Source organism: Aotus nancymaae, unplaced genomic scaffold (assembly GCF_030222135.1).
Source record: "Aotus nancymaae isolate 86718 unplaced genomic scaffold, 86718_ANA_hifiasm-v0.15.2.pri h1tg000064l_1, whole genome shotgun sequence".
In the NCBI taxonomy this organism is placed as follows: Eukaryota; Metazoa; Chordata; class Mammalia; order Primates; family Aotidae; genus Aotus; species Aotus nancymaae.
This window is the reverse complement of record NW_026988479.1, coordinates 22241044-22267991: the sequence shown is the minus strand read 5'-3', so window position 1 is coordinate 22267991 and position 26948 is coordinate 22241044. Positions and strand designations below refer to the sequence as shown.

At 36.8% G+C, this 26948-nt stretch overlaps 2 protein-coding genes across 3 annotated transcripts in view; both read right to left on the bottom strand.

Annotated features, from left to right (window-relative positions):
- STK32A (serine/threonine kinase 32A) overlaps window positions 1–26948 on the bottom strand; it is a 151658-nt gene that overhangs the window by 80566 nt on the left and 44144 nt on the right. The gene's annotated exons all lie outside the window — the stretch shown is intronic.
- Window positions 21837–22211, bottom strand: LOC135270608 (SRA stem-loop-interacting RNA-binding protein, mitochondrial-like). The gene has a single exon (XM_064366249.1). The coding sequence runs from the start codon at window positions 22200–22202 to the stop codon at window positions 21876–21878; it is 327 nt and encodes a 108-aa protein (XP_064222319.1). The 5' UTR covers window positions 22203–22211; the 3' UTR covers window positions 21837–21875.

Genomic DNA, 26948 nt, shown 5'->3' with positions numbered 1-26948 from the left:
GAGGATTCCTTGAGCCCAGGAGTTCAAGATTGCAGTAAGCTATGGTTGTATCACTGCACTACAGCCTGGGTGACAGAGCAAGACTGTCTCTTAAAAACAAAACAAAACACTTCAGAAATCTAGTTGTAGATGACTACATTGCATTATATTGTATAGTCACAATTAACATTCTCTTTTTGCCTGAATTGCTAACTAACTGAACAAAGAATTTTGTGCCATGCTCCTTTCTATTCATCGGCAACCCCTGGCATATAGCTTGGTACATAATAAGCACTTGTTCATTCAATGGCCATTTTACAAATATTTATTGTATATTTATGTTGTGCAAGGTGCTGAGAATAAAGAACTAAACAAAAGGACATGGTTTTCCTCTTCCTGAACCCAATCATCTATAAAAGATAAACAAATATTTAACAAACAAATATGTAGTTATAAATTGTGGCAAGAATTGTTCAAGAAAAGTGAAGGATACTGTGATAGAAACGAATAGAAGAACCCAAGTTTGATTGCAGGGGTCATAAAAACCTCACAGAAAGTAATACTTACGTGTGTGTTTCAAGACATAAACTATAGCCTCAAATAAAATAAACAAAAATCTACAGTTTGCACAGTAGAAAAGATGGGTGATTTAAAAAAATCATATAACAGGTTCCAGTTTATTTTTTTCTGATATTCTGATGATTTTTCTAAGGCCCTGACCTTTCTCTGAACAGAGTTTTAAATCATATTTTATAATCTGTTGACTTATGTATATTGGCTCTGGAGATTTTATTTATGAAGCTTCTCCAGGGAGAAATTTTGCTATTATTATTTTCTACAGAATCTCTTGAGACGGCCACCTCAGAGAATAATTCAGCCAGTATACAGGCAAAAGGGAATAACAACATTTTGCTTTCCATATAAAAGGGAAACCAAGACAGCATGCTCACATGATAAGCAACAATTAAATCAGACTCCTCCTTGTAAAGTTCATCAAGTGTCCAAGAAAGAAAAAAAATATTAGAAGTTAATTCTTTTTGTGCTTCATAATGATCATAGACCGACTATAGAGAAACCAGTCTAAGTTGGAGAGTTTGGGTCATTGATGGGATTGGAAATGGCCACTTGTGATTCAGCAAGTGCCTGGGCAGGCCTGGCTGGCGTGGGAGAGGTGCCTGGCGTGCTGAGTCATATATTGTGACTGGCCCTTCTCCAGAGTGGAGAGACAGGAAGTTCAGCTGGCACAGTGCTTTGTCCACTCTTCTGCCTCTCCAACCAGAAAAGCAATTTATTTCCTTATTGACCAAGCTACACCACGTTCAGAATTGCAGGTTAGAGGGGGAATTGCAGAATTATTACCAAGTGGAGAGATTCTTACTCAGCCTTCATGCCTTCATCCTAGGCTCTCTACTTTTAATGCACCCAATGTTCCTCTGTCTAGTGTTTATAGCCAAACTAGACCAATTGCCTCTTCAGGAATGTTTTGCTTTTCTCCTATCTCTCCTCGTATCTGAGGGGTTCTACTATCCATCTCTATTTCTGATGTCCAGCAGAAGAAACGCTACCAGGAAAGCAGAAATATAACATAATAGTTTTTCTCTTACCTGAGTATATTAAAGTATCAGTGATTATTTTTGTTTCACTAAAATATTTTCATTTATCATGTTAAATGGCTCTTTGAAATTTTTAAGTTGATTTTGCAGTTGTAGCTAATTTTAAGATGTTTGGTTTTAGAGTTGTAAAAGTAATGATATATATATATAATAACATTAAAATAAAATATATGTTAAACTGAGGGTCTTAGAGAATTTGGGGTTCAGGAGTTAGAATCCAGTTTTGTCATCACTCTTTGTTTTTGTGGCTATTGAAAGAAATGGAACATGTCATCATCAGCATACTTATTTAGAGGAACTAGTATTTGAAGATACGTGAAATTATGCATGACAAGCCCAGCAGTAATATATTAGTACAGCACCTCAAAAATAGTAAATTCTTAAAAATATTAGCTCTCCTGAAGAGTGACATTGCTTATATACCATTCCTATGTTTCCCCAAGAATTTCATTCTTGAGTCTCCTTCCTACAACTACGCTTTTCAATTCATCAAACTTAGTCACAGTGAGACTACTTCACTCAATTAAACCCCAATCCTGTTTAAACTCACTTAATATGCTTTTAAACAGCAACAAAAATGAAGTAGTAATCTATTAAGTGCAATGTAAGGAGAAAACTACAAAACTGAAGGCTAGATTCATGTTTAATTATAACTACAAGTCTCAAATGGATACTTAGAAGATCCTATTTTATTCTCTATTAATTTCACAGCTCTTCACAGCATCTCAAAATTTCCTATACTCTGACCACCCCTCATTCTCAGTTGATGGCCTCATACACCATGGGGAAAAAACAGGCAATGGCATTAGAACTACTCTATCTGCCCTCTTTCAAGCCCAGTAGCTCACATGCATATAGACTTCAATACTCTGCTTTTTCTCCTAGCACATGAAAGTAGTGTCCTCACTTCCACCTAAGGCCAGCCTATTCACCTGTGCCCTGAGTCACATTCATCTTACCACCTACATACAGGACCTGACTTGGCAATCATCCCCTCTCTTTACTATATTACCGATTCCTTTCTCTCAATTGGCTCATCCTTGTTACCATTCAAACTCATCTGTGTACATCTTAAAATATGTGTAGGAATATATAAAAATAGAATACATATTTATAAATATGTACATAATTAATATATGAATAATAATACAGAACAAATATATAAAAACATTTATTTTATTGTATCCGGTGATACACACAAGAGCATAATAGAACATGACCAATTAGCATTTATTTTTGGAAATCAAGACTGCTTTAAGATTTGCAAATCACTTTACTTCACTCATAATAGAAATGATCTCAGTAAAACAGAAAAGTATTTGATAAAATGTTATACTCATTCATGATTTAAAAAACTTCTAGTGACTTAGGACAGAGAAGAAACTTTCTTATTATAATAAAGTATATCTACAAACAGCCTACAGCAAATATTGTATAAAATCTTGATATATTGAAAATCTTTCTTGTGAACTTGGGAAAAAGAGACAAAGATGTCCAGTATCACTACTTTTATTCAGTATTGTTCTCAATGCATGTGCAATATGCATGGAAGGAAAAGGTACGGAGATTGAAAGGGAAGAAATAAACCTGCCACTATTAGTAAATTACATGAATGTAAATATTGAAAATCCAAGAGAGCCTATAGAACAACTAGTATAATTAATAAGAGAATTTAGCAAGGTCATCGAACACAAAGTCAATATTAATAACCAATTGTATTTTAGCATATAAGCAGCAAACTAGCAAGAAATACAATTTTGATAAATAATACATTTGTAATCTTATTAAAAACCTCAAATACCTAGGCATCAGTCTAAAGGCAAATATGCTAGACCTCTACACTAAAAACTACACTAAAAACTAAAACCAAAGAGATAAATTAAGGGATACCTATGTAAATAAGAATGTATATACTCACATATATATGTATATGCATGTACATATATATATATATATATATAATGTGTGAATTGGAAATTTGATATTTTGAAATGATGTTTGATATTTTGAAAAGATGTTCGATATTTGAAAAGATCTTAGTTATCCCTGAATTAATCTATAGACTCAATATAAATACCAGCAGCTTTAACATACAAATTGAAAAGCTAATTATGAAATTTATATGAAATTTTAAAGAGTCAGCTGTAGCCAACATAATCCAAAGATGAATTACTGAAAATCCAGTATAAAACTACAGTAATTAAAACAGTGTGATAAATATGAAGGAGTATACAAATAAATTAATGGAACGGAGTCAAGAAACCCACACATACACGGTGACTTGATTAATAACAAATGTGGTTCTGTGGTTCAGTAAGGAAAGTATAAGCTCTTCAACATATGGTATGGGTTAATTACTTATCTATATGAAGAAAAAATAAAACTTGAACCTGGACTATAGATCTAAATGTGAAAGCTAAAACAGCAAACTTTTAGGAAATAGGATAGAATAGCTCCACCTTGGTGTAGAAAAAGATTTCTTTTTTTTTTTGAGACAGCATCTAGATCTGTTGCCCAACCTGGAATGCCGTGGCACCACAAGATCGGGTTACTGTGACCTCCACCTCCTGAATTCATGCCATTCTCATGCCTGAGTCTCCCAAGTAGCTGGGATTTACAGGCATGTGCCATCATGCCTGGCTAATATTTGTATTTTTAGTACAGACAGTGTTTCAACATGTTGGCTAAGCTTGTTTCAAGCTCCTGGCCTCAAGTAATCTGCCTGCCTCAGCCTCCCACAATGCTGGGATTGCAGGCATGAGCCACTGCACTCAGCCAGACAAAAATTTCTTAAGGAGGACACAGAAAGGACTAGCGATAAAGAAAAAGATTGATAAATTATACCACATTTAAGTCCAAACTTTTTTTATTGTTTAAAAAAAACCACCATTATTGCAGTGAAAAAGAAAGTCAGAGGTTGGGCAAATAATTTATATCCTCCCAAAAAAAGACTTCTTGATGAAGTTTTATAGTTCATTCCATATATATAATAAATCAGATACTGCTTTGTATTTCTTTTACTTCTGGTATATTACGTTCCCTATATTTTTTCCCATAAAAACAAAGACAGGTTATTCAATATCTCATTTTGTGTTAGTAACTCTGTTCTATCATCCTCAACATATGACAAGAAACTCCTGACTTAGGGTAGAGTTCTACATACGTAACATTAGAAATGGTTCCACACTTTCTTCCAAAATACATCAATTACATGTAGGCTGTATGCCTATTGTCAGGCAGGGTTATACGTACTTTTTCTAGACACTTTACCCCCAATATATGCATCTTTCTTTTTATTTGTTTTATTTGGTTTCCATGCAGAATAATTATGTGATCCATCCTTTACCTTAGAAATATTTATGTTAAGTAATTCAAACATCTTAGGTAATTTACTACTTCTTTATCTGAGCAGAAGATTTAAAATTTATTATACCTTTATATGTAAGCAAGCAAATGACATTCCAGTGCTAGGAAGCTAACACATGTCAGTGAAAATACTGATTTTGGAATTAATTAAAACCTATGTGATACAGTACATTTTAAATATGTATTATAAATTATAATATTTACTATTGCCAACTTGATGGTAACAAATAAGACTAATCACACAGGTTACCTCTTGGCTACATATTGTCTGGAAATTTCCTTATCCTCCATTTCAGCACCTGGAAAAACACCTGAACTTCCTAATGTGCTAAATAAACGTTTTTTAAAAAAAAACTTTCAAAAAGAGTTGTATATAGAATATATAAAGAGCTTTTATGGATCAATAAGAAAAAGAGGCAATCAATAGAGAGATGGTCAAAAGAGTCAAACAAGCACTTCCCTAAAAAGGATTCTACTTTAAAATTGCTCTCATGAGCAAAACTGGTTGCTATAATGCTTATTTTTCTGTATTTGTTTACACATTAAATTCTTACAAAATTGTGAAAAAAAAAAGGATTCTAAATGGTCAATAAGCAAAAATATGGCCAAACTCAGAAGTCACCAGAAAAATGCAAATTAAAACCACAAGGAGATACCATTACATATTTGCTGGAACATCTATAGTTAAATAAACTGATAATATCTATTGTTGACAAGGCTTTGGAGCAACTTGACTTTTCACACATTGTGGATGTAAGTATAAACTGGCACAAGCTCTTTGGAAAATTGTTTGCCACTTGTGTATTTTTGTACACATATTTTGGAATATAAACTTAAGAATTAAATCACTGGGTCCTAGAGTTTACACGTGTACAAAAGTACACATATTTTGGAGTTTACCAAAAGATACAAACAAGAAGGTTAATAGCAGTACTCTGTAAAAGTCTCAAATTGGAAACAATCCAAATGCCCATTAATAGTAAAAAATGTAAATGAACCATGGAGTATTTATACAATGGAATACAATAGAGAAATGGCAACCCACTACTGCTGCTTGTCACAACATGAATCTCAAAACTTACTTTGTACCTCTCCTCCTCCACTTGGAAAAGAAGATCACTCACTTCTCATTTTCTCATCAAGCCTTTCCTTTTGTTTCCTTTGATCTTTTGTCCCACCATGTGGAGTTGGCTTTTATTAAGATCTTGATAAAGACAGGAGACAGCCAAGGGTCCCCTGGGAAATGTGCCTCCGAGTCTAAAACAGCATGAACACTGGAACACCAAACTGCTGGTCCCGGATGAAGCCCGCCCTTTCCTGATAGAGTCTCTCTAAATAATGCCCACTTGCACACTGGGGAAAAGGGGTGGAGCCAGGGGAAGCTTGTCATGTTTGCAGCGGAAGGAGCCTGGCCTCTTTAGTTCCTGTGTGGTAACCTGGGATTCAATCTGTGAGGCAGGAGAATCTGCCTTCAATCTGTTGGCAAGAGCCCCTCTTTTGCTGTACTGAGAGTTTTTCTTTCTTTTTCCTTTTCATCCAATAAATTCTGTTTTCCTTACCCTTTTATGTGTCTGCCAGCCTAATCTTTCCTAGTCATATGACAAGAGCCCAGTTTTAGCTGAACTAAAAAGAAAGTTATGCAACAATCTCAATATATTTTTTATTTTTGTTTTTATTTTTTTAGAGGCAGAGTCTTGCTCTGTCACCCAGGCTGGAATGCAGTGGTGTACTCATAGCTTACTGTGATTTCAAACTCCTGGGCCCAAGTGATCCTCTCACCTCAGCCTCCAAAGAAGCTGAGATTACTCAGCTAATTGTTTTATTGTTATGTTTTGTAGAGATGGGGTCTCGCTATGTTGCCTAGGCTGCCCTCGAACTCTGGGCCTCAAGTGATCCTCCTGCCTCAGCCTCCCAAAGTGCTGGGACAAGGTCACAATATTTATCTTCTCAAGTAAGTGGTCAGTTCTTTTTGTCTCCTTCTTGATCTCGCAGCAGCATCTGAAGTGGTTTTCCCTCCTTCCTTTCTAAAAACCTTTTCTCTCTGGAAGATTCCAGGATGGCAGACTCTCCTGACTTACCCATGGCTTGTTGATTAGCTTCACGGCTTCTGTCTAGTTTCCAGAATCTTCCTCCTCTGCCAGAACTATTGGAGGGCAATGTCTTTAGTCCTCAGACCCTCTGTTCCATCTAGTCTCTCTCCCAAGGTGCTCCCTTCAAGTCTGTGGTTTAAATGTCATTTAACAGCCAATGATTCCCATATTTTTGTTTTGTTGGACTTCACACACCATACCATCCTGGATTTCTCTTCTGAACTCCAGATTCACTTACTGCTTATTCAAGAATTTCCTTTGAATTACTAAGAGGCAAAATTCAAAATTAACACAGCTAAAAGAGTTTTCTTGATTTTACAATGATGAATCTGCTCCTCCTCCAATCTCCCCATCTAAATGAATGACATGATCATCTATGTTGCTTAGGCCAACAATCCAGGAGTCATTTATTTTACTCTTTCTTTGAGCCAAGAGGCAGGAATGTTTTCTGAGCAAGGCCAGTTGGATTCTCTCCCAGGACTTTCAATCTTGAGTGGGTGACACAAGGTTAGAAAATTGATTGGAGCTGATTCATCTCTGCCCAGACAGTGTAAGAGCCTATCCAATACTTCCTGCTACCTAGATTTCCAGAATGGCCTTTGCCCCTAATCTTTGTGGAACCTGCTTCTTCATCTGTGCTTCTGAGTCTGTAATCTACCCCGGATTCTTCCAGTGAGTTTCTTTTTAGCTTAAATTTTCTAATGGCTCCTTGTGTTGTTTTCAATAAAGGATGAGTAAATGAATATGTGAATGTCTGCATTATAAACTCAGCTTCCTGTTCATTAGTCATCAGTCAGTCAACATCTCTAGGTGGAATAATTACTGTGTACTGGCCAAACAATAACACTTCTCTGCTAAATTCTCCAGGGACTGCCCTCCCTTCTTCTCTACTTTTCCAAGTTCATCAGGGTCATACCCCAAAACAAGTTCTTCCTTGAAGCCTTTGACTCAATAATAACCTTATGTGGCTCTGAGTTCTTGCAGTATTTATAGTTTCTACCATTTCCTTGATCATTCTGTGGACTTCTTAAACATATTTTGTGTATTGTGGTGGATTGTTTGCCACAGTGATTTCTCTGACTTGCTTTTTGCAGTGTTGACTTTGCCATACCACTCATCAGAAGTGGATCCTATTTCTCCACCCAGTGAATCTGAGCCTGACCTCTTGATTTACTTTGGCCAATGAGATAGAAAATGTGACTTCGGCAGAGGCTGAAAAAGTGCTTGCTCATTAAGCTTGTCTCCTGTTGCTTTTAGGAACCCTTCCACCCTTATGTGAAGAAGACAGAGTTAGTCTCACAGCAGAAGAAAAAGATTAGGCTAGCCCCTGCCTTCAAAGTCTAGATGGATAATTTTGAATCACTGACTCACGTAACAGCCCAGACTAGAAGAACTGCCTGGCCAATCCACAGAATCATGAGAAATCAATACTCACTGTTTTAAGTCAGTAAGTTTTGGAGCAGTTTGTTACATGGCAAAAGCTATCATACTGTATCTAATTGTTAACGTAAAAGCAAGTTTATATAGTCCTTAAAGATTGAGGAGCATCTTTTTACAGGATTTTGCATTATGTGTGTAAATGTATATGTATGTTTAGGGATGATGCACCTGAAAAAATGATCTTTTATATCCTTACTAGCTCAAATTTGTATAGATTCTTCTAAAAATGATGGAATTTGACCCCCATTGCATCTCCGTTGCCATCCCAGAAGACTTAGGTCTTGTAATGATCCAAACAACATGTTTTGGGAAGAAATATATACTGAGAAGAAACAAAGAGCCTTTATGCCTAGGAGATATAGGAATTCCCCTCACAACAATAAAACATTATAATAAAACATGCTTAATAATATAACTATAAAAGAAAATAAAATTTTAGGACCCTCTAAATTAATTTTGACAAGGGGAAAGTTAAGCCCTGGAAACTGAGTGAGTCACATGGCACGTCTGCAATTCTGCATCTCTGATTATAACTTACCTCTCTTTCACATGATTCTTATTCTATAAATAAGACTAGAAGAAACCAGACCTCCCCTTTCTAATCATAGATCTTTGTTGTAGATTAACTGCCTCTCTATAGTCCTGTACCTAATCAGACATGATGGTGCCCAAGGCCCCATGACAATTACATCTTTAGAGTAGAATGTTTAAATATACATATCTCAGAAGAAATAGACCACCTTGACCAATCAGATTATTATAACTACGCATTAAACCTTACATAGAAAGATGGTGAAATTCTATTAAACTTTGATACAAATGAACTTTGTCTACAAATGATCCCAAACATCTACACTTTGGAACTCTGACTTCCATTCCCTGGAATCTGTGCTTTCTGGGGGGCCCATCCTCAAACTTTGCACTTGAATAAACTCAATTTAAACTAGATTCTGACCCTTTTGATTATTTTAGGTTGAAAACAGAAAGCAATTACAATAAAATGTTGTTTGAAATAAGCAATCTTGTGAATGGTATAGATAGTAAAAAGTCAAGTATTTTGACAAATATAGGGAAAAAATGGAAAGGAATTGCACTAAAATACTAATAAGGTTTGTAATAGGCAGAATAATGGCTCTTTAAAGATGTCCACATTCTAATCTCTAGAACCTCCAAATATGTCTTCTTTTATGACAAAAGGGACTTTAAGGCCCATCATCAGATGGAGAGGTGATCCTGCATTATCCAAGTATCCTGCATTATCCAATGTAATCACAAGGGTCATTAGAAGATGAACAAGGAGAACATAAATTGAGAATCAGAGACAGGTTTGAAGATAGTATGCTGCTGTCTTTGAAGATAAAGAAAGGGGCCACAGGCCAAGAATGCAGGCAGCCTCAAGAAGCTAGAAAAGGTAAGGAAACAGATTTTCCCCTAGAGGCTCTAGAAGAAACATAGCTCTGCTGACACCTTGATTTTAGCCCAGTGAGACTGATTTTGGACCTCCGACCTCCAGAATTATAATATAATGAATCTGTGATGTCTTGCCATTAACTTTGTGGTAATTTGTTACAGCAGCAGTGGAAGAATAATACAGCAGATATTTCTGCATGATGAAATATAGGTTTTTATTTTTTCATTAAAACTTTCTGTGTTTCCACATTTTATACAAAATATATGTTATTTTATATTTTTAAAATTAGATTTAAATTTATAAAAATTAAGAATAAAACAAAAGACGTTATAGTGCTCAGGCTAGCTCAAGTTTAGGTGCAGCTGTCCACTCAAGAATCTTCTCTGGCTATGAGGGAAGCAGGGACATTCCATTTCTGGCAAAGGAAACCAAAAATATTTCACACCATATTTTGAGATGGTGCGTCAGAAGAAGGCATGCACACAGGAATAACCCTGAAAAGCTACCTTTCAAGGAGGTGAATTGTATCTATAGGAAAAAAAAAAAATCTATGTTAGTGAAAAAAACTACCAGGCATTCTCTGAGGACTTTCCTATGATCAGATCACCAAATGACAGACTATCATATATTCTTTCTGAGAGCTGCTACTTGTGAGATTTCATCTACGTAATAAGGACCACCTTTGCCCCATGCCTTTCTCTCTCTTCACCTATAACCTATTTTGATAAGCTCTGTCTATAAACTCAAGATGGCATGAAAGTATCAACCATCTAACCCTTTCTGTGAATTTCCATATTGTAAACAAACTTTGTGTGCCTTTTCTCCTATTAATCTGCCTATTATCAGTAGATTCTCAGTGAACCTTCAGATGGTGAAGGGAAAGTTTTCCCTTGGCCCCCATGCTGGGAGAAGCGTCACTCAATTGTGTGTTTAGTCATCATTTATCAAGCACCTATTATGTGAGGTTCTTGAAATATGTATTCTCATCCCTGTCATTCAAAGCAGTACTGACATGAGGATCCCTGTTATTCCTAATTACGGGTGAGATAACTAAGCAAAATACCAAACGTAACTGGCCTAATTTGCCTAATTTCCTCACCCATAATTAGGAATAACAGGAATACTCATGTCAGTACTGCTTTGAATGACAGTGATAAGAATATGGATTTCAAGCACCTCACCCACTGGTGGAACAGAGATTCAAACTCAGATTTGTCTGTCCCCAGGACCTACAAAGAAAGTGAAATGCATATGATGAAATGAGGGTGTATTTGTGAGTGTGCAAGCAAATGACATTGGTGTGATGGCAAAAATGGCAATTAACCAGAAACCAAAGGCCTTAGCCCTAACACTAACACACATTAGTCATTCATTCATGCGTTCATTTAACAGATATTTATTGAGCACTTACTGTGTGCTAGGCACTGCCGTAGAAGACGGGGAATGAGGCAGTGATCAAAAACATACAAACATACCTGCCTCACACAGTTTGTATTCTTGTAGGGTATGAAATAAAATAAACAAAATAAATCCTGTTCTTTACATATTTTGCACAGAGGTCTCACAGATGTGTTTAGGGGGATGGTATAGTGCAGCAGGAAGAGCAGAGGCTTTGAAGTCAGGATTCTTGGGTTTGAGTCCTGGCTCTGTCACTCCCTGGCTGTGTGACTCGGGGAAAATCTTTTAGCTCCTTTGAGGCTCAGTTTCTTCAGGAATAAATAATCCTTATCAACCAGGTTGTTATGATGAATAAACGAGATAATATATGTAAAACCCAAAGTAATAGAATACTATTAATAGGGAAGTTAATATTGCTGATGCTGTGGCTTTGAAGGCCACCTTGAGTTCTTATGGTTTATAATCCCATGAAGAAATGCTAGCACTCTGAGTCACAGATGATGGAGGCTGCTTCCAGGGAAGCCACTGAGAAGAGAGAAATGGCTCAGAGAAGGCTGAGCTATATGAACTACGCACAATTTGTAATGCCCAGAGAGACGGAGTATGGGACTTCAGTCATATCTCCACGCTGATGCCCGAGATTTTGTTTCTGAGTAGCTGGCTGGCTCATTATTATCATGATCCTGGAATTTGTGATACGAAGAATAACGTATAGCCTATCAATAGCTCATGTGACTTTAAATGTAAATTCTTGGTGAACAACCTAGAAACTGCCTCTTCTTTTTTCCTTAGAAACATACTTGTCACTGCTGCTAATTGGAATATATTCAGGCAACTTGAATCTATGCTCCCGGATAACAATTTTCAACCTTTGAGCCCCAATAAATGCTATACTTAATCATATTTTCTGAATCTTGTTGTTTCATGTTGACATTTTATCACCTCAGATGAGATCCAAAGTGGAGCTTCAGTGATCCCCTTGAGTTTGTGACAATTGGAATCTTGGTACTGTTAGAGGCCTGTGAACCAGAGCAACTCTATCTTAAATAGGAGCTGGGTAAAATGAGACTGAAACCTACTGGGCTGCATTCCCAGATGGTTAAGGCATTCTAATGCACAGGATGAGATAGGAGGTCAGCACAAGATACTGATCATAAAGATCTTCCTGATAAAACAAGTTGTTTTAAAGAAGCTGGCCAAAACCAAGATGGTGACAAGAGTGACTTCTGGTCGTCCTCACTGCTATATACTCACCAGTGCCATGACAGTTTATAAATGCCATGGCAACGTTAGGAAGTTACCCTATATGGTCTAAGAAGGGAATGGTTCACCTACCTCACCAGACCTGGCAGCCATCTCAGTATCCAAATACTCCCAGGTTAGTTGAGGATTCAGATTTTATTTAAGCCATACACATTCCTAATTCTGTGGGATTGGAACTGAAATGCTACTAAAAGACAGGAGTTTCACTTGTTATTCTCTAGAGATTCTATTTACTCCAGGTTTGTGATTTTCACTCGTCTCTGAGGTTAAGGTTTTCTTTGTCTTATTCATTAGAGTTCGTAATCTTTCCTCTAATTCAAAATTTGATCCAAAAGAATATAGTTTCTCTTGGAAAAGAAGTAAATCTTTGTGGCTTAGGAAAAAAACAACTGTAGTTTTTAAAACTGGCCAGATTCTGAAGTGCAGTTCAATTGCTTAAACCGAGGCTTCCTCCTTAAGAAGAGCTCCACCATTAAAATGCCAGCCGGATTCATATTGAATACTTATCATGTCTCTTCATGCAAATATTTTAAAAACTGGCTAAGCATAACTCAGAATGATCCCAAGTTACAAGGGCCAAAATGGGGTACCTTTTAAAATACCTAAATTAGTTTATTGCACACACAATTAGAAAAAGCTAGTTTTAGAACCAGATAAATTGAGTGAGAGACTTCCTTCCAATACAGGTTTCTAAAAGAAATCCTAAAAGAAAAGATGCCTCCATTCAAGAGGTAAGCAAAAGCATATTTGAAACTATTTCTAAATTTAAAAAGATTTTGGAGGTTTTCTCTCTTTCACCTCTAACTGCTCCTTCTCTTCTACCCCTGTGATCTGAACTCATCCCTTTGTGCTTGTTCCCTCAGCTCCCATCCATCTCTTAGATAGAGATTTTTTAAACAGAGAGAACAAATGGAACAACTACAGAACAAGAACAAAATGACAGAGATTATAAAAATACAGATCCACTTTGGGAGGTCGAGGCGGGTGGATCACGAGGTCAAGAGATTGAGACCATCCTGGTCAACATGGTGAAACCCCATCTCTACTAAAAACACAAAAAATTAGCTGGGCATGGTGGCGCGTGCCTGTAATCCCAGCTACTCAGGAGGCTGAAGCAAGAGAATTGCCTGAACCCAGGAGGCGGAGGTTGCGGTGAGCCGAGATCGCGCCATTGCACACCAGCCTGGGTAACAAGAGCGAAACTCTGTCTCAAAAAAAAAAAAAAGAAAAAGAAAAAGAAAAAATACAGATCCAACAAACTTTTGTCTATACCAGATCTAATGAATGACACTGATGATTTCTTGACCCAATATCAGACAATATCATTTTTTCTTTTTTTTGAGACAGAGTCTCACTCTTGCTTAGGCTGGAGTGCAGTGGCACGATCTTGACTCATTGCAGCCTCTGTCTCCCAGGTTCAAGCAATTCTCCTGCCTCAGCCTCCTGAGTAGCTGAGATTACAGGTGTGTGCCAACACATCGGCTAAGTTTTTGTATTTTTAATAGAGATGGGATTTCACCATGTTGACCAGGCTCATCTTGGACTCCTGACCTTAAGTGATTCACCCACCCTGGCCTCCCAAAGTGCTGGGATTATAGGCCTGAGCCACCATGACTGGCCCAGACAGTATCCTTTAAATGCTCTTCTGGATTTCACAGTCCCTTGGAGTTATAAATCCTATCATATCTTTGAATATTAACATCCAGAAAATTAGCTAAACAGCACTCCCACTGTGATCAGATCTGAAATGAGTTGAAATCCTTTATATGCTCAAACTGTCTGCTTTGGATCCCCTGCAGGATTTACAAAAAAAAAAAAAAAGCCTCCCACTCTGTGGTCTAACTGCTAAGATTCTGCTTTCATGACTGCAGCCCAGGTTTAATTCCCAGTCAGGAAAGAAGTCCTATTTGTTTAAAATTATTTGTATAACTCTTGACCTTGTGGGGTACTCATTCATTATTGATCCTTTTCCCTTCCAGAGACAGCTTTTGATTTCCTTTCTCTATCTGTGGGGCATATAGGGGTTTTGGGCCTACATGTGTAGGTGCTCAACTGAGAAGCTGAGATCCTAGAAAATATGGCTGGACAGAAGTATGGGTCGTATTCCATTTGCAGCTAGCAAGACATCTCTTTCTTTGAGCTGTCTTTGGTTCTGGATCTTGTGAGGACTACGTCACACCTCTTTGGAAATGCCTAGTTGTTCCTTGGTTTAGATATAACCTTGGTTAAGGTTTATTGACTTTGGTAAGTCATTGAAAAGCTACCTTTGTTTTGAAAGAAAAAGAGAAGTTGAATAAAATGTTTATAAAAGATAGGCCCTGAGGTAAAGTAGGCTTGCTTCTTTCCCAGAGCTATCAATGCTGAGTCCAGGCATGGAGAAGGTTTTCTTTGCCCTGTTCGTTAAAGAGCTTCACAATGATGTCAGTCATCTAACCAAGAAACAAACTAAGTTGAAAAGCCCACCTATTTAACTAAGTTTGTCTGTTATAGTAGGCAGGCAGAAATGAGCAAGGCAGGAGAGACCCCACAACCTCCACCAGAAATGTCAGACAACCATTAGATGATGGTCAGGCGGTTGCTAAACTGTCTCTCTAAAATAATACTTGGTTGCAGCCGGTGCCAGGAAAAGGCAGTCTCCCAATAGATAGAAAACACTTGAAACTGATGATCAGTAGCTTCCAGATAAAATCTCTGGAGTAGGGCAAGTAGGCTCAAGCATGCACACTAAGAGGCAAAATGGCAGAGTTTAACTGGTATACGACCTTCCTCTAGGAACACTCAACTGGTAAGGAAAAAATGCCTCAAGTAAGCATGCACACAATTTCAGTAAATACATTGCACATGTGGTCTCTCCCAAGTGCTGGCAGGCTGCTGCACATGTGCACAGCCCACCCCAAGGGAAGAATCAGGGAGAAGCAATCACCTCCCAGAAGGCTGCCAACACATAAAACTCCAAGTCAAAGGTCAAACCATGTGCTTGAATCTCTCAAGCTGCCCATCTGGCCCTCTTCCAAGTGTATTTTACTTCCTTTAATTTCTGCTCTAAAACTTTTAAAATAAACTTTCACTTTTGCTCTAAAAGTTGCCTCTGTCTCTCATTTTACCTTATGCCCCACAGTTGAATTTCTTATTCTGAGGAGGCAAGAGTTGAAGTTCCTGCAGACTCATGGATTCACCGATTCTAACAGGTCTCCAAAATACACCTTTCTGGCATTTAGCTGGCTATATTGAAATTTACATTCATAAAGGAAATCTCCATTTGTAAGAGTGTCTGCCTCTGTGCACCTGGTGGAGAGAGGGCTGAGTCGTGAGAAATTTAACACTGGTTTAAATTTATACAAGTCTTACCTTTATTTAAGGTGCTTTCCTTGGCCACCTTGACTTAACTGGGACTTTACCTATGTACACCTGCTTCCTTGATTTGAACTCAGCTGTATGTTTTTGAGATTTTTTTTTTACTTTGTTTCATCTAAGAGTCATCCCTTGAGAAGTACAAATTTCAGGTTGCCTAGCTAACAACTGTTCAGGGCTTGATAGTCTAAAGGTGAGAAACTATCGAAAACTGGCAAATGAAGAACTTTATAAAGCTATAAAATCTGCTTCTGTGTGTCTGCATGTTTATATGTGTCATGTGTATGTGACATTTACTACCAAATATATGAAAGAGCTGTACTTATTTGGCCAAAAGAAAAAGGAAAAACTTAAATGTTTCATCAGAAAAATAGAGAGTAACTCAAATCCCTTTTAGTTCACATAACTTGGGTAAATCTTTGGTAAATAAGACCAGTTAATACTGTTGGTTTAATAAAAGCCACTGTGCCTTCTGATGAGCAAAATATCTCTGTTTTAACTTTCGGATTCATGCTTAGGTGGCAACTGCCTGACATTTGCAGGCTATAAAAATGATTAACAAAGAAATAACTTGATGATGGCTAGTTTTGTTTAATGAATTTTTCAAGCATAATTGTTAAGAATGAATAAATTAAATGTATGTAAATGGGATAGAAGTGTATAAATGAATTTTTTCATTTCAAAAATCTTTTTCAGTAACTAAATCTTAAAGTGATGTTAAATTAAGTATTAGGTAATCATAAAATGTCTGCATTAGTTATATGGTGTAGAAAAGCTAAATATACTTAGATCTGTTAATAAACAAAATAATTGAGGGAACATCTCTCTAAAAATTATGAAATGGTTTTCATCTACAAATACTGGTATAAAACAGCTCAAAATTACTTCCTCAGATTTCATTGTAAATTAGCATTACTAAGAGTTAAAATTGCAGTTATCATATGTAATTAAAATAACTAGATATGGCCAGGTGCTGTGGCTCATGCAAGTAATCCCAGAACTTTTGGAAGGCTGAGGAGGGCGGATCATGAGGTCAGGAAATTGAGATCATTTTGGCTAACATAGTGAAACCTCATCTCTACTAAAAGTACAAAAAATTAACCAGGCATGGTGGCACATGCCTGTAACCCCAGCTACTTGGGGGGCTGAGGCAGGAGAATCACTTGAACTCAGGAGGCAGAGGTTGCCGAGATTGTGCCACTGCATTCCAGCCTGGGTGACAGAGCGAGATTCCATCTCAAAAAAAAAAAAAAAAAGACTAGATAAAAGAGACAATTCTATACACAGGGCATATAAAGAAATTAAGATGTGTTTTGGAAGAGGGAGCTGCAGAGACAGTAATTTTTCATTTACGTGAAAGAGAGCATTGTGTGGTCAACGTGATAAGGGAGAAAGGAAAGTAAATTTTGTCCTAAGATAGAATGCCAATCTAAAAAAGAAGTAGAGGACAAAACTGAAGGTTTAAGCAAGTTGTAGGTTTATGGAAGATTAATCTTGTGAAAGGACTTTTGTGTGTAATCAAGTTGGCTAAAATTAGAAGAGAATTGTTTATAAGTTTTTCTAAAAAGTGAACATTAATCCCTAAAGCTCACCGAAGCAAGGTCAGAGTCTGGGCCTCTTTTGGAATGACAGGGTTTTCTTGAAACATTGATCTTCTTTTTTTTTTTTTTTTTTTTTTTGAGACGGAGTTTTGCTCTTGTTACCCAGGCTGGAGTGCAATGGCGCAATCACGGCTCACCGCAACCTCTGCCTCCCGGGTTCAGGCAATTCTCCTGCCTCAGCCTCCTGAGTAGCTGGGATTACAGGCACGCGCCACCGTGCCCAGCTAATTTTTTTGTATTTTTAGTAGAGACGGGGTTTCACTGTGTTGACCAGGATGGTCTCGATCTCTTGACCTCATGATCCACCCGCCTCGGCCTCCCAAAGTGCTGGGATTACAGTGATCTTCTTTTTAATAGAAAATTGTAATAGCTTATAAAAGATTTATGAAAATCTTATCTTCTGTGGTCAAAACTGACTGAGATTATATGGATATGTTTATAAGGTTTTATTAAAATTAGCTTTAGTATTTATAATACATGAATATAAAAGTAAAATTTGGTATTGTCCTTTGAACAAGAATTTATACAGTATTAATAAAATACAGTAAAAGATTTGTTTGCCTTTTGAGTAAACTTCAAAAAGAAAAAAACAAAACAAAACAAAACAAAAACAGAAAAAAGGTATCCTTGAGAGGATACCTAGTCTTCAGAGGCTTTTAAAAGTAAAATCTGAGATTCCTTATGAAAAGGAGGGAAGACTTTGCCTCATGCTGTCCCTATTAGGTTTCTTGTTTGGGAACTGGGTCTCCTTTCTATCAAATAGTAAAAGTTTTTGCTTTTGAAATCTTGGAACTATCACTTTGGCTAAATAAATGACCATTATTTTACAGTGACCTGCAAGAATATTTTGAGCAAGTTTTTTTAAACTTTTGATATTTGACAAACTTTTCAAAATTACATTTCAAATAAAAATTTAGTCTTTTTTTTTAAAACTGGAAATTAGCTTTTCAGCTATGAGGGCCCATAGAAGTTCAAGAGAGGCAGATCAGGCTTATTTGACATGTTTAAGTCATACAGAAAGCATTATCAAGTAAGAAATGATGTTTAACTTTCTTTTAGTTATACTTGTATAAATGTAGTAATATTATTAATATGTGTTCCAAAATTGAATGAGATTCCAAAAGTGCCAATGTTTTGGTATATATGATCAGTAATAATTATGATTGTTATGTTAAGTTGTATGCTACAGGTATAACCAAATTTCCTTGTCAATTGTGTCTTTAACCAAGGCTACTTTAAGTCTTTTGTCATCCACGAACAATTATTATTTTAATTTGATTCTTCATAAAAAACGTTTTTTCATCAGCTACAGTCCAAAATTTGCATCTCCTTCAAGGAAATTCGTGGAAAGGACTCTGAGAAGTCCTGAATACAGGTTTCTGAAAGTTTTGGAAATCATACCATTGGACTATGTAAAAACTTCCAGAATTTTAATAAAGACGTCTATCAGTTCATGAAGACTGCTAACCCAATATCAAATATAACAAAAGTTAATTACATGGAACTGAACTGATAGAGGACTAAATTTTTATTTTTTATTTTTATTATTTTTTGAGACAGAGTTTTGCTCTTGTTGCCTAGGCTGGAGTAAAATGGCACAATCTTGGCTCACCACAAACTCCACTTTCTGGGTTCAAGTGATTCTCCTGCTTCAGCTTCCTGAGTAGCTGGGATTACAGGCATGTGCCACCATACCCAGCTGATTTCGTATTTGTAGTAGAGACGGGGTTTCACCATGTTGTCAGACTGGTCTCAAACTCCTGACCTCAAGTGATCCACCTGTCTTGGCCTGCCAAAGTGCTGAGATTATAGAAATGAGTCACTGCACCTGTCCAGGACTAAAATTTTTTTTAATGACTTTTTTTGTTTGAAACATTGCTGATTCTTTTTATTTTGTTTCCCAAAGTTAAGAATTTTTTTTTTGAGCTATTTAGAGCTTACAACAATTAAGTAAAGTATTCTTTTATGAGCAAAATTGAATCATCTTGCTCTCTACCTGATCCCTCCTGAATTTGGAAGTTATTTGTGAATATACTTAATTTATGGTAATATTATTTGTGTAAGTTCAGTAAGAACTCATTTTCTTCTGTAACAGTACACAGTTGGAGACACCGGTCGTTTTACAAAGGCTGGTCATTTCACCAAGGTTTTCAGTGAAATGACATACTTTCAGTTATGACCAAACTGCTTTGATGAATTGAAGTTGACTTTATAGAGCCAAATAAAAAGCCCTTTGGAAAGACTGACCTGATACTTTGTCTACATGGTACCCTTACAAGCTTTTCGACCTTGCAGTAAGTAAAGAATGTAACTATTTGACAGGCCCAGAAACCTCAAGATGTTTTAGAACCTCAAGAAGAGACAAATTCACCCAATTTATATAGATGCTACATGCAGTCTGATGGTAAATTATTGGCTTGGATACCTAGTTTAGAGAGGCTTTTAAAAGTCTAATCTCAGATTCTTTGTGAAAAAGTTAAAGCAAAGCCAACTTAAAAATGCATACATGGCCATTGATTATTTTTGTTGTACTTAATGCAAATAATTGGGCCAAATATAACACTAAAACTTATTTTGCAAGTATGTTGGTCCTGCTAAAATTTATCTTGGGTAGAAATGGTGAACTGAAGAGAGACAAATTATGGTTCAGAAGAAAATTATAGCATACCTGCTTTTAGATTCAGCCTTGACCATTGTTTTTTAGTTTTTATTATTTTCCTAAAATTTGGTCTAAATCTTGAATTATTTACTGCTACAACAAGTCTCTAAGAAAGGACTGTATTTTAATTTTCTTCATGATGTTTTAGTTGACTTTCTAATGGAATAGGTTATATTTTTTTCATTCAGGCATAGAAATTCTTTTTTTTTTAAAGTTATAATCCTTATGTCTATTATATTTCTACTATGTATATCTCATTGTTCTACTTATTCTGAGAAAACTAACTGCATGGTATTCTAAAGACTAGAAATGATTCCACAAGCAACAGTAGTTACATAAATTAGTGACTTAACTGAAGTCTCATTTGTGGTACCCTGCAATGCCATCCCAATTCAGCTTTTGATGGTGTTAAAATCCCCATTAAGACTCATCCTCTCCCCTTCCCCCAAATGTGGGACAGGACCATCTGGGAATAAGACTTTCTAGCAATGCAGGACTAAGTTCCTGAACATAAAAGGAGCCAAAACTGTTTAAGTTCATCCACCATGCTTTCTTTGCAAATCTTGATGAAAAGGGGGGAAATGAGAAAGCAAAAATAGCTCAGAACAGTATGAGCTGTATGAGATATGCACGATTTATTAGGTTTAGAGAAACATGAGTATGGGATGTTAGTCACACCCTCAAACCCATGCCCAGGGACAATCTTTTAAAGGCATTTTGTTCCTGGCTAGCTGCCTCACCCATTATCTTTGTGTTCCTGAATTTTGATACAAAGAATAATGTATAGTCCATCAATAGCTTATGTTATTTTATTGTAAATTTTTGGCAAACAACTTAGGAACTGCCTCATCTTTTTTTCTTAGAACTCTACCTAGAACTGCTGGTAATTGGAGTGTGTATATTCTGGGCAATGTAAATTTATGTTCCCAGGTGGCCATTCTCAAGCTCTGGGCTCCGGCAAACTCTATATTTAATCGTGTTTTCAGAATCTTGTTATTAAGGTTGACACCATTTATTGGGCTATGTTCAGAGTCTGAAAGGACTCATGTCACACTCTCAGTACAAGTAGTCCTTTCCAGTTAAAACAGATGATCTGGTCTCCTAATTTCCTGAAACCACATGTGGACCCTTTCTATCCATAGTGACAAGGGACATGAGTAAAGAGAGCGAGCCCTGAGGAGTTGTGTGCAGCTGCAGGCTTAATCTCAATTAACAAAAGCCACCTGGGGAACCAACTATGCTGGAAAAGACTGGGGCCTATTTGTTTTCAGGCTGTGGGTTGCCAGGGCTTTGTGAAGAGCCCTCAGAGACAGACTCATAGGAAGATTTTATTTACTTTTCCTGGATGCCATCCCTGTCTGGCAGCATTCACTTGATAACGTGGCCTACATTTGAAGCCTGTTCCTAAGTGAAGTCAGGTCCCTGGAGGCTAGCAAGTTTCCAAATGTTCTTTCCTCCTTAACACCCTTACCCCCACTTAACTTCTTTCTCTGAAACCCCAAAACATACATTCGCACACACCACACATATGGTTCTTTGTGCTTACTCTCTTTGTATACTTCTCACAATTTATATATTCATGTGCCATTTGATTGATGTCAGGGCTCTATTTCTGATCACCAATATATCCTCATAGCATGGGTTTCTTTTTTTTTCTTTTTTTTTTAATCAGTTATGTTAACTTTATTTAATAGGTTGGCAGTCTCAAAAATCTTTCTCTTCATCAGGTATTTGCAAAATTTTCGGCCTTTGAGCTTGAACCTGGAGCTTTACTCCATCTATAATATGATTTTCCTGTTGTAGTGCATTTTGAAGTTCTTCTTCTGAAGAAAACTGAACCCAACCCATACCTCTGTGAAAACCAGTCTCCTTGTCAAAAGGTACAATACACCTTTTTATATGGCCAAACTGTGCAAAGTGTTCTCTCAGTTGACTCGACGCTGCGGTCCAAGGAATTTTTCTCACAAAAGCAACCGGTCGACTGACATTTCTACGCAGCGCCACAGCACCACTCGCTGTTAAAGCCTCCATCTTTAGACTAAAGGCGCATGAGTTTCTAATACAATGAAGGTTACCAGATTTAACCAACTAAAGTACAAGATGTGAGGAGAGAGATCCAAGATGGCTGATTACTAGCAGCTCAGGATTGTAGCTCCTAGTGAAAGTGCAGAGAACGAGAGGATGCCACACTTTCAGACAAATTTTTGTTGCTCACAGACCAGGAGATTCACAGCGGAGGAGCCCCATGGGTCACCAGTGAGACTCTTGTGGCTGGTGCGGCAGTTTTGCCGGCGCCTCGGCAGGGCAGTTCTTGGTGCAGAGTGAACGGGACTGGGTCCCCTTTTGGTCGACGTTTGGAGCTCCGGGAAGGCAGAGTCGCCTATTCAGCTGATTGAAAAAGAGACTCAAGAGGGAAGCCAGACTGGAGATTCCCGGGCAGAAAAGCACCATAAATCTTAATGCCGCTGTTTTAGCCAGTACAGTGGGTTGCTCAGATTCCGGTGCTGGGAATCAACAAGTTGGACGTCCACTCAGAGACCTAATTTGAAAGTCGGTAATTACAAAGATGACAGGTGGATAAATTTACAACGATGGGAAGAAACCAGTGTAAAAAGGCTGAGAATACCCAAAATCAGAATGCCTCTCCCTCTACAGGGGATCACAGTTCCTCATCATTAAGGGAACAAAGCCTGATGGAGAACGAGTGCATTCCATTAACAGAATTAGGCTTCAGAAGGTGGATAATAAGAAACTTCTCTGAGTTAAAAGAACATGTTCTAGCCCAACGTAAAGAAACTAAGAACCTTGAAAAAAGGTTTGACAAAATCCTAACGAGAATAGACAATTTAGAGAGGAATATAAGTGAATTAATGGAACCGAAGAATACAATACGAGAACTCCGTGAAGTATGCACAGGTTTTAACAGTCAAATTGATCAAGCAGAAGAAAAGATATCAGAGGTTGAAGACCAACTTAATGAAATGAAACAAAAAGACAAGATTAGAGAAGAAAGAGTAAAAAGGAATAAGCAAAGTCTCCAAGTAATATGGGACTATGCGAAAAGACCTAATTTACGTTTGATAGGTGTACCTGAGTGTCATGAAGAGAATGAATCCAAGCTGGAAAATATTCTTCAGGATATTATTCAGGAAAACTTTCCCAACCTAGTAAGGCAGGACAATACTCAACTCCAGGTAATAGAGAGAACACCACAAAGATATTCCTCAAGTAGAGCAACCCCAAGACACATAATCGTTAGATTCACCAGGGTTGAAATAAAGGAGACAATTTTAAGGGCAGCTAGAGAGAAAGGTCAGATCACCTATAAAGGGAAGCCTATCAGACTTACAGCACATCTCTCAGCAGAAACCCTACAAACTAGAAGAGAGTGGGGGTCAATATTCAATATCCTCAAAGAAAAGAATTTTTAACCCAGAATCTCATATCCAGCCAAACTAAACTTCATAAATGAAGGAAAAATAAAATTTTTCACTAACAAGCAAGCACTCAGAGATTTCATCACCACCAGGCCTGCTTTACAAGAGCTTCTGAAAGAAGCACTACACACAGAAAGGAATAACCACTACACACATAGAAAGGAATAACCAGTATCAGTCATCCCAAAAATTTACCAAAAGGTAAAGAGTATCTCCATAATGAAGAATCTATATCAACTAATGGGAAAAATAGCCAGCTAGTATTAAACAATATTAAACTCACAAATATCAATATTAATCCTAAATTTAAATGGATTAAATGCCCCAATCAAAGACACAGACAGGCAAATTGAATAAAAAGTCAAAACCCATCAGTACGCTGTATCCAGATCCATCTCATAAGCAAGGACACATAAAGACTCAAAACAAAGACTTACCAATCAAATGGAGAGCAAAAAACAGAAAAAAGCAAACAAACAGGAATTGTAATTTTCGTCTCTGACAAAACAGACTTTAATAGTAACAAAGACTAAAAGAAACAAAGAAGGACATTACATAATGGTGAAAGGATCAATGCAACAACAGGAGTCAATGATCATAAATATATATGCACCCAATATAGGAACACCCAGATACATAAGACAAGTTCTTAATGACTTATAAAGAGACTTGGACTCCTGCACAATAATAGCGGGAGACTTTGACACCACATTGCTAATATTCGACGGATCAACAAGATAGAAAATTAACAGGGACATCTATGATTTGAACTCAGACCTGAAACAAGTAAACTCAGTGAATATTTATAGAATTCTTCACCCCAGGTCCATAGAACATAACATTTTTCTCAGTATCACATTACACCTATTTTGAAAGTGACCACATAATTGGAAGTAAATCACTCTTCAGCATTTGCATAGCATTTCACAGACTTAACTGAAATATTGGTTGGCTGTTTGTTTGTTATTTTCTTCCTTTATTCCTTCCTGTCTTCGCTGTTAAGCACAATTATCGGCATAAAAGAGGTTTTTAATACCTATATTTAGATTGCATTCCAGTCTGGGCAATAGAGCAAGAATCCTGTTCTCTCTCCCCCTTTCTTTCTTTCTTTCAAAAAAAAAAAAAAAAAACAGAAAGAAAGAAAAAGTAAAAAGAGTGACTACACAGGATGAGATGGCGGTTGTAATCATTCAGGTTTTTTTTTGTTTTTAAGAGTATATGGTTCACAACCAAACAAGAGGTTTAGATTAGGTCATGGCAGTGGTCTTCCTGTCTGCTTCAGGGAAACGACAGCTTTTATTTCAGGCAGTAACCTATTCATTTATTTATTGCTTCATTCAAAATTGATTCAATACCTACTGGGGACAGTACAAAATAATGTAAAGTGCTTGTATTTTAGAGTGCAGACAGAACTTAACAAAAATCCTGCTACTAACTAGCTATCTGACTTTATAAATGCCACATAAACATTCTCATTTTAGTTTCTCATCTGGTAGAAATGACTTCAGTTGACAGACTTCAAAGAAAAAATAAAAAAGTACAAGATGCATAGTTAAACTTCAAATTCAGATAAATAAGGAATAATTTTCAGTAAAAATATATCTCATGTCATACTTGGGTCACATACTAAAAATTATTGGTTGTTTATCTGAAATTCAAATATAACTGTGCCTCTTGTATTTTACCTGACAATCAAATTATAACTTATTTTTGATGCTCAGTAAATATATATGTGAATGAAGAAATGATGGAGCTAATGAGCCATCAAAAACAGAAAATCGAATGCAGACATTTTACTGGTAAGCATACACCAACATGTCAGAAGTGATTGTTACAAGGTAATAGAATTATCGAAGAATTTTTATTTTTTGAGGTAGTTTTCTGTTTTTCAAGTTGACTGCAATGAGTGGAAGAGTTTTCAAATATATACACATATTTATGTGATATATATATATACACACATATATATTAAAAACACAAACATATAAACTTCTTAACATTAACTCACTTTAAAAAGGAACAACTTGTGTTTTCCCTCAGCCTGAAAAACTAGAATTTTATGACTAAATCTCCAAAAGCTAGGGGTATTTTAGCATGGATGAGGTTATTGAAAATGTTATTGAGAGGCCTACATAGCATATCAGTAAAATAGAGTACACAAAGAAGGCAGGAAATTTAAAAGTATTGCTGTTATTTTATAAATAATGCAACATTCTTAAGCTTTTGAGGTTTTTGGGCGGTAAAGATAAATCTAATAGTTAAACTCAGGACATAAAATCTTGATTAAATTGGACATAACTTACTGGGGAGTCTTGATGTTTGTTTAATTTGCAGAACGAGGATAGAAAACAAAACAAACAACTTATATTCTTATAGAGAATGATTTGAAGACACCCCCTTGACCCTGCACATACAACTTCCCATGATGTCCTAGGGCTAAGCACCATTCAAATTTGTCCTTTGGATGTCCACAGCGAACCACTGGAGATGGGCAAGTTCAAAATGTCATACCTTCATGAAGTAAGGCAGGAAAAGAACTAACATTTGTAAAACAAATGTCACTATGTGCTGGGTACCAGCCTTAGCACTTTATTTTGTTTCATTTATAAATGAAGTAAAGTCACACACATTAACCTTATCACATAATCATGTGACTTAAAATGATAAAGTAAATTACTCACTGACATGGTTTGCATCTGTATCCCCACCCAAATCTCATGTTGAATTGTAACCCCCAATGCTGGAGGTGGGGCCTGGTGGGAGGTGATTGGATCATGTGGGTGGATCTTCATGAATGGTTTCACACCATTCTCTTGGTGCTGTTCTCATGATAGAGGTCTTAAGAGAGCTAGTCATTTAAAAGTGTGTAGTGACTCCCCCCTCCTCTCTCTTGTTCCTGCTCCCACCACATGAGATGCCTTGCTCCCTGCTTTGCCTTCCACCATGGTTGGAAGATTTCTGAGTCCTCCCCCAAAGCGAAGCCACTATGCTTCCTGTACAGCCTGTAGAACCATGAGCTAATTAAACCTTTTTTCTTTATAAATTACCAATTATCAGGTATTTCTTTATAGAAATGTGAGAACTAATACACTCACAGTCACACTTAAGAAGCACTGCAAGATGCTTTATAGTTGTGGAAAGATTAACTTACATTGTATATATTGTACTTACTAAAACAGAAAGTATTTGTTAGGAAGAATGATACAGATTTGTGAAGATTTTTATCTCACGGTTTGGAAAACAAAGGGAGTTTCTGTTGTACTTTAAGTGTGCACCCTCCCAGTTGGTTTCTAGTTTTGAATGTAGTACCAGAATCACTGGGGGGAGGTAAGTCTCTTCT

Excerpts from the sequence above, each read along its gene's own strand:
- LOC135270608 (XM_064366249.1), bottom strand. The coding sequence starts at position 22,202 with ATGGAGGCTTTAACAGCGAGTGGTGCTGTGGCGCTGCGTAGAAATGTC.